We start from the raw sequence: 17,602 nt of genomic DNA on the forward strand, positions 1-17,602 counted from the left end.
GCCAAATTGGCTTGACCAGATGTTTGTCAAAAAAAATGTCAGGTACATGATAAATGCTAGAATCGTCAAATGTCTAACTAAGTTATTTTCTCTCCGGGAAGCGAGGCGCTCGAACCCTCATATAACATATGTATAGTAATGCTTCTTCAGCAATAGCGACAAAATATACTGTATCCCATATGTTGTTGGAAGAGAGGAACAGGCACTGAACCGCAGATGGAGACTGTGTACTGTGTTGAAATTTTATATTTTCGTAAATGGGTGGACCTGTATTCGTATTAGTCTAAGTAATTGGCTGGTTTTATTTCAGTGCAAAACCAAGCGTGTAATGGCTGAAAGCAAGGAAAATCCTGAAGAGGTTCTCACATGTCCGATTTGTGTGGAAACATTCCGGAAACCAGTAATGTTACCTTGTCAGCACAGTTTTTGTAGAGAGTGTATTGGTGTGTATGCTGACAAATCTAAACCTGGACAGACAGATGCGGCCTCATGCAGGACCGGGAGTGAGGGCGTTCACCAGCTGATCTCATGCCCTGTATGTCGGACGCCATCCAGTCTGGGGAGAGAAGGTGTGGTTGGCCTGCCTCCCAACTTTCATCTGGCAGAAATAGTGGAGAGGTTCTCTTCTGCTGTAAAGGTTGAGGATGAAATCCCATATTGTTCTCTGTGTGAGGATGATAATCAGACTAAAGCCGTCAAGTTTTGTACCGATTGTTGTTTACTGTATTGTAAAGACTGTCTGGCTTCTCTTCATCCCATGAGGGGGGCTATGAAACGTCACCGGCTGATTTCGTCCCAGGAGTACCTCTCACAGGAAACATCACAGCGACAGACCAGCGGCAGGGATGAACAATCAACTCAGCAAACGTCATGTGCGAGACATGGTCAGTCATTCTGCTTGTACTGTGTACCGTGCCGGATGATGATATGTTTGGGGTGTGTGGTTGACCATCCGAAACACGCTATGCAAGATATACCATCAGCAGCCGAGGATGACAAGGTAATGCGAAAAAGACAATCGTATATCAGCCATCAACCAAAAGAGACGTTATGAGTCAATAATTGCAAGGTCAATTCCCCAAAAAACGATTAATATGAGCCAGTAAAAAATAAGAAATTGCACGCAGTGCAAGATTACCTTGAAAAAAAGAGGTACAAAGAGAACTGTACTAAACAGTTTTCAATGATGTAAGAAAACCACAAGGAATGTTCTAAGTGAATGATTCAAATCGTGCACCATGCTAGAGTATCAGTCGATAATCAAAATAAATGTCATGATTTGGAACTAAATATTGACCCAAAATTTGTGATCTATAGTGAAAATGGGGCTTTTTGTCCTGTACCGTAATGAGTCGTTTGAAAGGGGGATTTTGTAATGTAACGTTTTTTTTCCATTACAGCCAGCTGTTTTGAAGAAGACTAGGGAACTGGAGAAAGTGCTACAAGAAACTAAAGAATTACTGTCAGGAGTTATGAGGCTGCACAATAAGATACAGGTTAGTATTTTTGATGACACTTGGTCAACTTGTGATTTATTGCATACTTGGTCACTCATTTTGCGTGTGTAAATTATTGCTATCATTCATAAATCCAGGAAACGTACAGCTGTTAATTATCTAGTTTTATAAATATCTATTCTGTCACATATTATGTACGTGTAGATTACAATTACAGAGGTTGACACGTGTACACTGCTAGACTAACAGGAAATCCCCTGTAGCCAGGAAGTACATTGCAGATATAGTTGTGTGGCACTTATATTTCACCCTGTTACACAGACATGTATAGTTCTAATGGTCTGGATAAGATAATAAACGATTTTTCTGTTCGGCAGGACAACCAGGAACTCCACACTCAAGAGGTAGAAAGGGCTTATTGTGCAGCCTTGGAGGCCTTACAAGCCTGGAAACAACAGTCTTTAGATGGCATAAAAACCCGCTATTCACAGTGGAGTGTGGAGTGTAGCGCCATACTCAAACATTTCCAACTACAGGCCCAGGAAATAGAGAGGACGGTACAGGCTTCCAAGGATTTGTTGGCGTCAATGGACGTCGAGTTTTTACAGGTAAGTCAAAATGCACAATCTTTACCATTCGTTCAACTGCCTCAACTCCAGTTAAATACCTCAACTAACCACACAGGACAACCGGTCATAACTTGTCAGCTTCAGAGAACATATAAAGATTTCTTACATGTATGGGCTGTAGATATCTTTATTTTGACCACTCATTTGTAAACAAATGTGATATGTATGTTGTGTAAGTACACAGAGGCGCCTCATTTACCATTGTCACATTATTGAAACTGTGACCGACCTCATACAATGACCCTAATGAACAGTGATAAGGTGTTCAAATCCATCTCATACTACCAAATCTACTGAAGTTTTAGGTTCAGAGTTCAATTGCTTCACTTTGTTCAGTGGTTCTCTCTAGGTCGCTGTCCGTTTTTCTACCCATAAACCTAACCGCTCTGCGATTAGACCAATAAACAACTCCAGGATCCTATCTATGTAATATTAAAAAAGAGTATGTTGCTTGATGTTTTTCGAAAAGGACGTGTGAATACGAACAGTAATAAAGTGAAACCGTAAATGGACAATCATTGGCTTATATTCCTCTCTTTAGCATGCTAGCGGGGACTGTGAAACTATGCATAGGCCTACGTCTGCGGTCGATTTACGGAGATTCCCACACTTCTCCGATAGTAGCATAGAATTAAATCATTATCACAACGTAGTATTTATACAACTAACCTCAAGTTGGTTACTGTTTTACTTGTATTTGGTGGAACAAACCGTTTCATTGTCAACTAAGATTGGGTGGTCAGGAAATCTTTGGAGGAAAAATTTGCACTGCCACAAGCTCCCTAGAATTTATTACACCGGACTTTAGAGCTAATTTTGACTATGTGATTGACAAGAGGGTAGTCTAATTTTTGGAGAGAAGAGACAAGGGTCCCTGTTTCTTATAGGGGAGGTAAGACATTAAAAATTTAACTGTGTTCTTGTTACATGTTGCGGTGAAGGTATACCCTAATTCTTCTAAAATTTGGGACATATATTAGCGGTGGTGAAAGTATATTACGTGTGTTTACCGTTTAAAAACGGTAAAGATATGAGTATGTTGTTCATTAGATGATCTAACCATGTGGGAAAAAAGTGGGAAACTCAATATTCCTGTCAGAATTACATATATATTGGCTAAAACGAGCAGACCAGGTGACCCAGATTTTAGGAGGAATAAAGTAGGTAAAGAATCTTAGTTTTGGTTGTCATGGTTACATGATGTTATATGTATGCTAAATTCTGTTTGTTGACAGGGTTCCACGGACTTCACCAAAACGTATGTATAAATGTGTTAAGCCTATACCTCTCTAGCTTTGTTATACATGTGACTATTGTCAGCAGGTGTGTTTCTGTAACACTGAGTACCAGCACTGTAGTTGTCCAAAACATGACCTAAGTGTAAAATATATCTAGTGTTCAAATATACATTTGCTCAGACAAATCATGAACATCATGACATTTTCACAACTGTGTGGTACACAGGATTACTACACGACAGTGTCTCTTTGTTTTCTCTCCTCTCACCTTTCTCTCACAGAATTGATGTCCAGTTGAATGAAATAAGAACAGATCTGAAGAAACATCAGGTCAGCAGACAGAAGCTTCTAGATTCTGTACAACATGACCTTGTTGTTCCTAGAGAGGTGACTGTAAAAGAGACACTGCAAGAACATCAGGACTTGGAAGCAGCAGTCGGTGGACAAATGTCACGCCCACGTGTTACAAGTAAGTTCTTATATGTATAAAAGATATACAGTAGAGTGTGCTCAGAGGCCATAAACGACTGTAGGGTTTACATTGGTATGTGCATCAAAGACACAAACATAAAGTGGTGAAGGCGCACAGTTGTGTGTGTGTGCAAACCACACGGTAGACTGTGTTAAGAATAAAACAAACCAATATGAGCTGTAATACAGAACGGTGCGCCCAGAAAATAAACAGTATTCCAAGAGTAACAGAAGTGAGAAAAGTGTGCAAAAAGCACAGATAGTGTGAGGTGTACATTAGGGTGTGAACAAAACACTAACTGATGTCAGGTTTACAGTAGGGTGTGGGTAAAACACACAAAGGAATGCGGTGTGCAATAGGGTGTACACAAAAGACTAATGTGAGGCATGCATTAGGGTGTGCACAAACATAAACTTATATCAGGCATCCATTGGGGTGTCCGCAACAGATACAAACTAATGCGAGGCAAAAAATTAGGGTGTGCACAAAACATAAACTTATTTCAGGCATCCATTGGGGTGTTTAAAAAAGATACAAACTATTGTGAGTCATGCATTAGGGTGTGCACAAAACATAAACTTATGTCAGACATCAATTAAGGTGTCCACAACAGATACAAACTAATTAGTTATGCAGTAGAATGGGCAAAAAGACACAAAGTAATGTGAGGCATGCAATACAGTGGGCGAGACAGATACAAACTAATGTGAGGCATGCAATAGAGTGGGCAAGACAGATACAAACTAATGTGAGGCATGTGATAGGGTGGGCAAAACAGATACAAACTAATGTGAGGCATGCAATAGGGTGGGCAAAAAGATACAAACTAAAATGTGAGGTATACAGTAGGGTGTGCATAGAAGACACAAACTAGTGTGAGGCATACAGTATGGTGTGCACAGAAGGCACAAACTAATGTGAGGCATACAGTATGGTGTGCACAGAAGGCACAAACTAATGTGAGGCATACAGATGGTGTGCACAGAAGACACAAACTAATGTGAGATATACAATAGGGTGTGCCCAGAAGACACAAACTAATGTGAAGTATACGAGAGGATGTGCACCAAAAAGACAAACTAATGCTAGGTATGCAGTAGGCGGGTTTGCCCAGAAGACACAAACTAATGTGAGGTATACAAAAGGGTGTGCCTGGAAGACACAAACTAACGTGAGGTATACAGTGTGGTGTGTACAGAGGACAAAAATTAATGTGAGACATAAAATAATGTATGTTACTTGTAAGTTGTACACTGGGCACAGAAGTCAAAAGGAATTCAGCAGGCTGTTCTAAGAAATTAATATTTTGTCCTCTGTACACACCACGCTGTAAGCTATATACAGCATGGTTTGCGGAGAAATAAATAAAAATGTAGTGTATACAACAACATGGTTGCCGAGTTATATATCAACAGGTGCACAGTTCATGGATGAAAAAACAATACATAACAATATAAAAATATAGTAAATATCGTAAATCTGTCAGCTGCAGCAATAATTCAGCCTTGAGTGTTATCTTCACGCACAGTAGAAGTGTAAGGATAAAGTGTACAGTAAAATTGTCTTTGTGCGTAGTAAAATATCTCGCACAAAGACAGTTTTACTGTACACTTTATCCTTCCACTTCTACTGTGCGTGAAGACGACACTCAAGACTGAATTATTGTGGCACCTGACAGATTTACTATATAGGCCTATACCTATCGCAAGATATGTTGAAAGAAAGCTCTGAAGAATCGTCATGATGCATGATGCGGTGAAACTAGTAAACTAAATCAACAAGTTGTGTTAACATTGATTAATTAATATTATGTAATTCCTCATATCTGTTTTTTGTATTATTATTTTTTATCATTAAAGCGTAGAGAATCCATGTATGTAGGCCTATATATTAATAATTGTTGATCTACATTTATTTCCTTACTTAATATGTTTTGGCTTTTTTTAATGTTGAAATGTTTAACTGTTTTTTTTTTCCAATCTACTGCAAAAAATTTAATTCAATGGTTCTTTACTACTAATAATTCTGATAGATTAAATAGTTTTTTGGGGTATTGTAGCAAAGAAAGTCACTTGCTAAGTTTTGTTTGGCGAGTTACCTCCCTTACTACACAAACTGCTTCGGCAGGTTCTTACGCCACGTCTATGTCGTACCCATCAATTAGTGATGGATCCAGCTCTTGTCGAAGCTCAACTCTTTCAAACTGGCTGAAAATGACTGAAATCTGTGTATAAATTACATTTATATCAGCAGTATGTGTCATTTTATTTCAAGAGATTGTGTTGAGAAAGTAAAAGTACCGTATGTGTATAGGTATTTACACCTCAGTCTTACAGCGTGTGTTTATGGTTTTCTGTTGTTTATACTGCTTCTGTTGTGTTTTTGCAGAGCCGACGCTGAGATTCACAGAGACAGACGACAGGAAGCTGAGAATCACTGACAGCGGCTGTGTGGTAAAGGCTGAGGTCTTGTCCTTGGATGGGTTCTGTGGGAGAGCTGTGACAGACGGGCGTTACCAGACGGGCAGGTACTACTGGGAGGTACACATCACTTGTTCACATGAGTGTTCCTGTCATGTAGGAGTGAGACAGGAGAGCTGTGGCGTGAGGGGGAGGACAGTCCCTCGCCGTAACTCCTGGTACATTGGGATGGACTACCATGGTGTTAAGGTCAGGTGTTTTAGTCACTATGGAGGTAAGATCAAACCTGGCTATCGACAGTACAGACGTTACACACACCCTCATCACCTGGGTGTGTACCTGGACTGTGATGAGCACACACTGACAGTCCTGGACTGTGACAACAACCAGGTAATGTACACAGTCAGTGGTGTTATCGTCACAGAGCCTCTCGTGCCATCGGTTGTGTTTGTCGGATCTGAATCTGTGTCTGCTCGTCTGGTAACGGGTGACTCTGCAACTCTGCCTCCTGTTCTTTGTGATAACCTTAAACACTTCCTGACCATCCGGTAATTATTCATTACATCTTTTCCGTCATATTATAATTTGTTTAAATAGACTAGTTAATTATGTCTCTGTGTACAAATTTTTTGCGTATAGATGTTTTAGTTAATGTCAGCAATGTGACTAATTCAGTATGTATAGCTTCTTCTGCAAAGTGGTCAGTGATCTGTCACAAGCTTACAGCTTGGTGTAGTTGTACACAGTCTGTCTGACTTGTCCTGAACATCAATGTCAGTTTTCTTCCAAACAAAATACATGTAGACAATGACTGGGTAGTTTTATTTTTAGTAACTTGTATTAGTGACTTGTAAATCGACATTATCAGGTGTGTCACTGAGCAAAACAGGTCACAGTTTATACATGACAATATATATAGTCAACATGGTACGTGTGGTAGGGTGTACATTTGTGACAAAAAACCTTGTCAAAATTAAAAAGCAATCGTTTGCATATGCAGAATAGTGCATTTACCACGTAAATAACAGTTCATTCCACTTTAAATTCACGCTCTGTAACAATAAATTTGGGTTACACTTTGTCAAATCTGCTGTTTTTCGGTGCACTGGTCTCCTGTCATAGTTGGGAAGTCGAGGATACGAAAGTGAGGCTCTCGTACCTAACCTCGTGGAAAATTGCCGCCGTATTTGGCCACATTGGAAAAAAAACGTTTTGCTTGTCACAGAACGCGAGTACCTCTATGTCGGATGTAACTACAAAAAACAACCTTTTTCGAAATAAGTAGCTTTCTGAGAAAGTGGCTAAGGGTATAGAAAATTATTTTTCATGACGTGATCGGGCCGGTATATGGTAACCCAGGACTGGTTTCAGATTTAATCGTAAAAAAAAAAGATCAGATCAGACTGACTTTGCTGTTGCAGCACTTTACACAAGATAATTCTGTTTTGAATGATATTGGCCATGTTTTTGAGAGAACTAAACTATAATTATAATGAGTTTGAGAGTGATTACCAGGCTGAAAGGTATTACATAATTAGCGACAACAAAGAAAAAGATCACGTGGTCGGGTACAAGTAGATCCTTTGGCCGAGGATGCAGATGGGCCTAGAACAGGTTGGTTGGATAAGCTACATGTAGTCATCTAGGTTGTGTTATGTAACTTGGATGTGAGTTTCAGATATAAATGAGAGAAAAGCATAGCCTGTGGGCCATTATTAAATTAAAACTGTCTCTTTTGAGCGTAATTCAACCAGCCCTCCAACAAAGGATCCTATTTGAAAGGGTATTTTTCTGATAATAGAAGTTTCATTACAAGAATTCTCTATCCACTGGCCGACCCTATTTGTTCTGCATGATGAGGTTAATCCTATGCTGAACAAGGACTGTTTTTAGGATGCCATTGGCTTGATAATGTTGACAGATGTAAGTTCCTCGTTTCCTGTATATTTCTCTATTTTTTAATTTTGGCATTCTTAACACTTTGTCAAGATCTGGGTATAGTTTGAGTATGTCACATGTTTACAATTGTAAACATTCTAAGCTGTTTATCAGATTTTTATCTTCAGTATAAACACAGTGACATTTACTGGACTATTTGTATTTATTGAATACATCTACCGCATTACTATGTAAACATCTGATATGTTTTCTGTAATAAACACTTATGTCTTAGTTACAAAAGAGGTTTTTCTATGAATAAATACCAGTTGGTATTAATCCACACTGTAAAGAAAATGTTTTTAAAAAACACTTATTTTTAGTGAGTACTATAAATCTTTTACAATTTTAGCCACTAAAAGTCTTTACTGGAATCTATGCATACATTTATTATGAAAATGATGCTAAAATGATTTGTTTGTGTCACTCAAGAAGTAAGCTTCATAAAACTACAATTATTTCTCTACAATCCATATTTCTCTAACAATATTTCAAATTATCGGTTAAAGAGGTGGCTGAAGAGGTTAAAAAATTAAGGTAAGCAATATGAGGAGGGTTGAAGAATTAGAGTAAACAATATGAGGAGGGTTGAACAGTTAGAGTAAGCAAGATGAGGAAGGTTGAACAGTTAGAGTAAGCAAGATGAGGAAGGTTGAACAGTTAGAGTAAGCAAGATGAGGAAGGTTGAACAGTTAGAGTAAGCAAGATGAGGAAGGTTAAACAGTTAGAGTAAGCGAGATGAGGAAGGTTGAACAGTTAGAGTAAGCAAGATGAGGAAGGTTGAACAGTTAGAGTAAGCAAGATGAGGAAGGTTGAACAGTTAGAGTAAGCAAGATGAGGAAGGTATAAATTAAGAAGATATATCTTATGGGTATAACCTTTTTTCCTTCAAATGACTTTTACATGTAAGTGCTGTGATATGACCTGTGACATGTATTATTGTATTCACTGTCCTCTAAGCACTATACCCACATTGTGATATTTTCTAATACATAGTTTCTAAATACATGTATATACATTGATTATGTTGTGTTTTATTCAGAGTAGTTTTTTATTTTTTGCTTCCATGTACTTAGTTTGATGAAATAATGGAAGTGTCATTGTTACATTGCTCTATTCTGTTGTTTTTTTTTAATTCTGATCCTGTCCACATTTTTTCTTTCATAAATGTAATAAGTTTTCTCGTCCATGTATTAACGTTGATTCTCTTCTATCGCAGACGTGTATGAATAACTACAAGATGAGCTGCCTCTTTCTTATGTTTAATTAACTTCACCCAGAGCTGCAGACCTACACGTGCCTAAAGTAAATTGACGTATATATTCTACACCCTGACATTATTTACTTGTAAGTTTTTCACAGCTGGCTTGTTATGGTCATGCATCACAATGTGTGCTAGATTGATAGTTTTCATTTTAGGTTTAACCTGCAAGACCACCTTTTGTCTCCAACTTGATGTGCAGTTGAAGTCATGTATCCAAAGGGCTTCTGTTGTCATCTGTGACTTTGTCTGGGTGTTTTTGAGTTCCCATACATGTATTTTCATTAAAACACACAAGAATGTGAACATGTAAAATTAGCTGGCAAATCATCTTTGATCTCTGAACTTTGCAAATGTGAAAGTCTGGCTTGTACCTGATTTACTTTAGGAAGCAGCTTCATCCCCAGTACTGTTGCTATGACAATCTGTGGTCAAGATGATGAGGTCACTGCACCATTTCATCAGCTTGCTATTATTTTGATTAGTCGTTGTTGTATTCCGCTATGATTCGGTGATATTTTGCCATTCTGTGCCTTTTGTGTTCCAACTTCTGAAACATATGCTTAATAAAAATAAGTGATTGTGTAATGTCTAATCGTCGTTTGAATGGTTGAATTACAGTGTCAAAACAATGTGGTAATACACACACACTTAATTCATGCAAAGTATATAGCACTTTTATACAAAGTGTTACGTATACCAAGTTTCATGACTCTTTGACACTTGGTCTACATATGACCTGATGTGTATCGTTTTAGGTATGGTGGGTTTCCTCTCTTTGATACCTTGTGCGAATAGTACCTCATGTATATCTTTTAAACTGTGATGAGTTTTCTGTATGTCTGATAGGTTGTGCGAATGTTACCTGATGTGTATCTTCTCAGGTGAGGTGAATTTTCTGTCTCTCTGACACTTGATCCACATATGACCTCAGGTGTATCTTCTCGGGAGAGATGGTTTTCGTATCTCTCTCTAATACCGGGTCCACACATTACCTGAAGTGTAACTTCCCAGGAGAGATGATTTTCCCCTCTTTAATACCGGGTCCACACATTATCCATGGTGTGTAACCTCTCAGGACAGATGGTTTTCCCCTCTCTAATACCGGGTCCACACGTTATACATGGTGTGTATAACTTCTCAGGAGAGATGGTTTTCCCCTCTCTAATACCGGGTCCACTGATTACTTGATGTGTAACTTCTCAGGAGAGATGGTTTTCCCCTCCCTAATACCGGGTCCACACATTACACATGGTGTGTAACTTCTCAGGAGAGCTGGTTTTCCTCTCCATCTAATACACGGTCCATACATTACCTGATATGTACCTTTCTCAAGAGACATGGTTTTCCCCTCTCTCTTCAATCTTTAAGCACATTGAAGGCTGTGTTTTATAGTCGCCGATATAAAACCCATGCTGGCTTCCTCTCCGTTCTTACATGGACGCGGAACGGTCTACCAGCAACCTGCGGACGGTCGTATAAAAGAAACATTATTGAGTGCGGTGTAAAACACCGACCAAATACATGTGTTTAAAGAAGGCTCCTTATTAACTCTTCAACGCCGAGGTTCTAAAAGCACCAATGCTGGGCTTCAAACTATTGTGATGGGCAAGATCCAACATTTTAGCTCATGATTTCCTGGCGGAATCGTAACTGATAAACCCAAAGTGCATGTACTGCCTAACTGTCTATGTACAGGGAAGCTATGAATTTAGTTAACCCACGACTCTTTCCTAAGGACAGGACGAGCGCCAGGTGACGAGGTGTTGAGGTAAAAAGCTACAAAATCGGGAAATACGAAGTTCGCTCAGTATTTATGTTACATAGAAACTATGCATCAAGATATTAAAGCATGGGGAATGAAATAAATACAGCGTGCCTGGCTGTAGATTTATGTATATCCTAACACATCACTGCAGCTCATGAAAACCAATTCTTTTAAAGTTTTATCATTTACGGGAGAGTGGGGCGTAACGGACTAGATAACTTTGGAGGCTCAGGTGCGAGTCTTGGTAGTTTCGTGGATAGTGTACGACCATGCTGCAATAGCCTACCTAAACTCTCATTATAAACATAGCCAGGAACCTCACATGTCGACAGTTGCGCCAGTAGGTGAAAAAACGCTCACCAGAGAAAAGTCCACAAAAATCCCCATATGTCCGTCTTGCCCCACGAGATATTTTACGCGTAACTCTGCACTGGCATTACGCTTTTTACTCTTTTAGTTTAAATGAGGTTAACAAAGGATTTGTAACACACATCATGTAGTATTCAGAGGCACGAATGATACAGATAACTGTACAACTGCTATGGTAGACTCACACATGCGGTGTGAAAAAGGCACAAATATCAATTCTTTCACTTCTATGTACAGTGTTTACCATAAACACATTTAACATTTCACATTTAATTAGCAGATGAATTATAATTAGAAAGCATACTTGATATTACCGTGTATGACAACGCTTAACTCAAAGAATTAGAAAGACTTCAATTGACAATAGATTCAGATTGTCGGTTTACAACAGTTGCCCGCATTTACATGTACGAGTCATGCAATTGTGAGGAAGGACACCTAAACTCCATGCCAGGTAGGAGTTGAAATCGTTTACTTGGCACTTAACACAAACATAAACTCAGATGTGAAACTTTCATTTTTTTTCAATAGTCGAACACACACACACACGCACGCACACACACACACACACACACACACACACACACACACACACACACACATAAATATAATTCTTTCTATTAAGCGTTGTCTTAATAGAATATCAACTAGTAGGCCTGCGCAGCCGTTGTGTATGTGAAATATTCTTGAGTACGGCGTAAAAACAAATGAAATAAATAAATTTCAAAGCAGATCGATGTGTTTGAATACAGCTCTTACGCTCCAAGTCAGAAGGTTTGTCACACATTTTGCTCATCGGGTGTATGATTCCGTCAACGACAAACATGCAGATAGCACCCTTCATGTACAGATGTATGCACATGTATGTACCCTTGGAGTTTAAAGTCGTGCTTAATAATTTTTCAGTCGATTGAGGACGAGAGTCAATAGGTGTGTGTACATGGATTGTGTTTTCTTGTGGCAGGACGGGTCCATACCGTACTGCCACCACTGAAGCATCACGCCGAAGACACCTGACGCGACACCCTACCCAGTCACATTAGACTGACACCCGGCCAACCTGTTATGTTTCCTTGCTCTAGCGACTCAATGCTCAGCGCCAGTCGAGGCAGCAAGAAGTGCCATTTTGAAAGTCTTTGGGTATGATCCGACTCTTGTTTGGTCCCGAGTCTCCCGACTTCAGCACACATATATAAAGATACTTTTTAAGCACGGCGATAAATTCGAATCAGAATAAACGATATATATTAAAAGCTTGAGTTTTATTTCTTGTTTTATTTTTTTATAGGCTGAATAAAAACATCAGCCACTGAACGACAGACGGAAAGACAACTTATCCAACAAAGTACTTAAAGTGACACCAGATGTGCCCATACAGGGCTGACAAAACACGGGAAGCTGTTTACGCTGCATTTGTTTATATATTTGATTGCAGTTTTACGCCGTAATCAAGAATATTTCACTTATACGAGCATTATTTTGGAAGGAAACCGGAAAACCCGTGGCCATTCGCATGTTCCTGTCAGACCTTTCCATGTACGGCCGGAGAGTCAAGCGTCGGAAGGTTGACTTGTCCAAAAAATGAGTATTTATTTATTTATTTATTTATTTATTTGATTGTTGTTTTACGACGTACTCAAGAATATTGAACTTGCACGACGGCGGTCAGCATTATGTTGGGTGGAAACCGGGCAGAGACCAGGGGACACCCACGACCATCCGCAGGTTGCTGCAGACTTTCCCACTTACGGCAGAATGAGTAAAGCTTAGTGCCAAGTTGGCAAAATTGCTGACTAAGGAAGTATTTAAAAATAATCGAACGTGTCCATAGAAATCATAGGAAACATGGATTTGTTTACGTGTTTTCTGCATTTGGAAGAAATCAATAAACAAGAGAAAAAAAACATAACATTCAACCTACCTTGACCACTTCTTCCGGTCTTTAAGATAACCGGGCTTCAGAAGAACCTTGTTAATTTGGAAGTCAAACAGGTAGACTTGCCTGTCTTTGGTACCCACATGTAGGAATGCAGGTCGACCATTTTTCCCCTAGGAAGCCTTTAGCATCGACAGCCACCTCAGACTCCTGACTCCTTAATATGCACACGATCTCCTTGAATCTGTTTAATTCCATAACAACCTCTGTTTGATACGTAGCCATACTTGATCAATCTTGGAATTTCTCGTACTCTATAGTCTGAAGTGTTATCAGTTGTTGCTAAAATCAAAGAAAAGTATTACGTATCCTTAGAGCTGTGGAAGGTCACGTAAGCACTTCGTTTATTTATAACAAGTAATATGAGTTTCTTTTTCGTAAAATTCGTCATTTCCTAGCGCTATACTCACAAGGTCCGGGCCACTCTTGTACTACCTGTCTCGAACAGAATAACCTGTGTTGTGTGAGGATATATTCTTGTCGGCGGAACCTAATTCAAAAGAACTGACACTCTACATTGCAAGATACTGACCCATAAATACTCTACCTGACTGCACGCACTGTGCATAAGCTAGATATCAAACATCTGTGTTTCGTGGATATGAAAACGAAAGCAAAATCTAAAGCATTAAGCGTCTAATTTTGATATAAAAGTGCACATTTTCATTTTGTCGGCTCCTGGGAAGCCAATAAATCCACACTGTTTTATGAGTATGTATTTCGATCTTATTTTGAAGACCTAATATCTCTACTCAGTCTTTACCTAAACGACTTACCCCTTACCATTTTAGAGAGTGAGTATCGTGGATACCCGAAAAATAGTGGTAAAGTATCTGACAGATACATAAATAACGCAGTATAAATAAGGATATCAAATGTTAAAATTGTCATGTGGAAGTTATTCGGCAAAAAATCCATAGCACAACTTAAAAAACATTAGTTTTCGGATATCCACATACGATTATGCTTTCATAACACCAGACAGGGAAGCAGTAGGTGTCAAATCATCATGGTATCATCCAGAAGCTCTCAAACAATATTGGTGACATAAATAAAGGCAGGTTCTTTCTGCTTGCAAAGGAATATGTTACTCGCAAACATTACGTCCCTCACATAGATTGAATATCTGAGGGAAAAGCTGTAGTTCTTTTGAATATATCTGCGTTAGAAAATTAGTTGGCATTCGTGAGAGGCGCATGTATAAAACCATGCAAATTTAGCAGAAAGTTCAAGTGTTTGTCAAAGCACTGCATTTTTCTGTCGTACGTGTAAAGTGTGTAAGGTTTCTCAGGGTGGCACATGGAGAACACTAGCTTTACGTACATGTATCACACACATCTAAATGCATGTCAAGCGTCACAATCTGATAAACCCAAAATTCCTTTAGTACTCTGATTTCACGACATTCGATGTGTTTTGTTATTATTGGTTGAACATATGATTTCTTTTCTTCATGTTTCAATGGTATATGTGTTAAATAAATAAAGGACTTCTCCACATCCATTTTTGCATACATTTCAACACCTCTACCAAACGACGTATAAATATTTCATCTCAGTGTATTTCATATTTTCTGCATTGCTGCATCAAGCTTTGCGTGAGCTTTTAAACGTCGTTTTAGCGAGGTTGGAAAATTTAAGGAATAAACACGGCGCGTTTTTTTTTGGTGTAGCAACTACTTTGTTGGATATTTTGGTGTAGCAGCAACTTTGTTGGGCACTTTGGTGCAGCAGCAACTTTGTTGGACATTTTGGTGTAGCAGCAACTTGTTTGGCACTTTGGTGTAGCAACAACTTTGTTGGGCACTTTGGTGTAGCAGCAACTTTGTTGGGCACTTTGGTGTAGCAACAACTTTGTTGGATATTTTGGTGTAGCAGCAACTTTGTTGGGCACTTTGGTATAGCAACAACTTTGTTGGAAATTTTGGTGTAGCAGCAACATTGTTGGGCACTTTGATATAGCAACAACTTTGTTGGATATTTTGGTGTAGCAACAACTTTGTTGGGCACTTTGGTATAGCAACAACTTTGTTGGATATTTTGGTATAGCAGCAACTTTGTTGGGCACTTTGGTGTAGCAACAACTTTGTTGGGCACTTTGATGTAGCAACAACTTTGTTGGGCACTTTGGTGTAGCAACAACTTTGTTGGATATTTTGGTGTAGCAGCAACTTTGTTGGGCACTTTTGTATAGCAACAACTTTGTTGGAAATTTTGGTATAGCAGCAACATTGTTGGGCACTTTGATATAGCAACAACTTTGTTGGATATTTTGGTGTAGCAACAACTTTGTTGGGCACTTTGGTATAGCAACAACTTTGTTGGATATTTTGGTATAGCAGCAACATTGTTGGGCACTTTGGTGTAACAACAACATTGTTGGGCACTTTGGTGTAGCAACAACTTTGTTGGACATTTTGGTGTAGCAACAACTTTGTTGGACATTTTGGTGTAGCAACAACTTTGTTGGGCACTTTGGTGTAGCAGCAACTTTGTTGGGCACTTTGGTGTAGCAGCAACTTTGTTGGACATTTTGGTGTAGCAGCAACTTTGTTGGACATTTTGGTGTAGCAGCAACTTTGTTGGACATTTTGGTGTAGCAACAACTTTGTTGGACATTTTGGTGTAGCAACAACTTTGTTGGACAATTTGGTGTAGCAACAACTTTGTTGGACATTTTGGTGTAGCAACAACTTTGTTGGACATTTTGGTGTAGCAGCAACTTTGTTGGACATTTTGGTGTAGCAACAACTTTGTTGGACATTTTGGTGTAGCAACAACTTTGTTGGACAATTTGGTGTAGCAACAACTTTGTTGGGCACTTTGGTGTAGCAACAACTTTGTTGGACAATTTGGTGTAGCAACAACTTTGTTGGACACTTTGGTGTAGCAGCAACTTTGTTGGATATTTTGGTGTAGCAACAACTTTGTTGGACATTTTGGTGTAGCAGCAACTTTGTTGGACATTTTGGTGTAGTAACAACTTTGTTGCGCACTTTGGTGTAGCAGCAACTTTGTTGGGCACTTTGGTGTAGCAACAACTTTGTTGGACATTTTGGTGTAGCAACAACTTTGTTGGGCACTTTGGTGTAGCAGCAACTTTGTTGGACATTTTGGTGTAGCAGCAACTTTGTTGGACATTTTGGTGTAGCAACAACTTTGTTGGACATTTTGGTGTAGCAACAACTTTGTTGGACATTTTGGTGTAGCAACAACTTTGTTGGACATTTTGGTGTAGCAGCAACTTTGTTGGGCACTTTGGTGTAGCAACAACTTTGTTGGACATTTTGGTGTAGCAGCAACTTTGTTGGACAATTTGGTGTAGCAACAACTTTGTTGGACATTTTGGTGTAGCAACAACTTTGTTGGACAATTTGGTGTAGCAACAACTTTGTTGGGCACGTTGGTGTAGCAGCAACTTTGTTGGACATTTTGGTGTAGCAACAACTTTGTTGGACATTTTGGTGTAGCAGCAACTTTGTTGGACATTTTGGTGTAGCAACTACTTTGTTGGGCACTTTGGTGTAGCAGCAACTTTGTTGGGCACTTTGGTGTAGCAACAACTTTGTTGGACATTTTGGTGTAGCAGCAACTTTGTTGGGCACTTTGGTGTAGCAGCAACTTTGTTGGGCACTTTGGTATTGCAGCAACTTTGTTGGGCACTTTGGTGCAACAACAACTTTCTTGAGCACTTTGGTGCAGCAACAACTTTCTTGAGCACTTTGGTGTAGCAGCAACATTGTTGTTTACTTTGGTGTAGCACCAACTTTGTTGTTTACTTTGGTGAAGCAGCAACTTTGTTGGGCACTTTGATGTAGAAGTAACTTTGTTATACATTTTGGTGTAGAAACAAATTTGTTGGACACTTTGGTATAGCAGCAACTTTGTTGTTCACTTTGGTGTAGCAGCAACTTTGTTGGGCACTTTGGTGTAGCAACAACTTTGTTGGGCACTTTTGTGTAGCAGCAATTTTGTTGGATATTTTGATGTAGCAGCAAGTTTGTTGGACATTTCGAGGGGCACTTTGATGGGCTACAACTTTGATGACACTTTGATGGGTTACAACTTGTTGGACACTTTGGTGTAGCAACAACTTGTTGGGCACTTTGGTGTAG

General features: G+C 39.2%; 1 protein-coding gene across 1 annotated transcript; it reads left to right on the plus strand.

Annotated features, from left to right (window-relative positions):
• Positions 1–319: 319 nt before the first annotated feature.
• LOC135462577 (probable E3 ubiquitin-protein ligase MID2) lies at positions 320–6,768 on the plus strand. Its single transcript, XM_064739801.1, has 6 exons — positions 320–1,000; positions 1,401–1,496; positions 1,835–2,065; positions 3,322–3,344; positions 3,606–3,793; positions 6,185–6,768. Exons 1-6 carry the CDS (start codon positions 329–331, stop codon positions 6,766–6,768), a joined length of 1,794 nt encoding a protein of 597 aa, XP_064595871.1. The 5' UTR covers positions 320–328.
• Positions 6,769–17,602: the final 10,834 nt, after the last annotated feature.

Source organism: Liolophura sinensis, chromosome 2, assembly GCF_032854445.1.
Source record: "Liolophura sinensis isolate JHLJ2023 chromosome 2, CUHK_Ljap_v2, whole genome shotgun sequence".
Classification (NCBI taxonomy): Eukaryota; Metazoa; Mollusca; class Polyplacophora; order Chitonida; family Chitonidae; genus Liolophura; species Liolophura sinensis.

What these genes read in the sequence shown, in the direction of transcription:
- LOC135462577 (XM_064739801.1), top strand. Translation starts at nt 329, where the DNA reads ATGGCTGAAAGCAAGGAAAATCCTGAAGAGGTTCTCACATGTCCGATT. An exon ending in GGCTGCACAATAAGATACAG is followed by an intron (nt 1,497 to 1,834) that starts GTTAGTATTTTT and finishes TCTGTTCGGCAG; the next exon opens with GACAACCAGGAACTCCACAC. An exon ending in TGGACGTCGAGTTTTTACAG is followed by an intron (nt 2,066 to 3,321) that starts GTAAGTCAAAAT and finishes GTTTGTTGACAG; the next exon opens with GGTTCCACGGACTTCACCAA.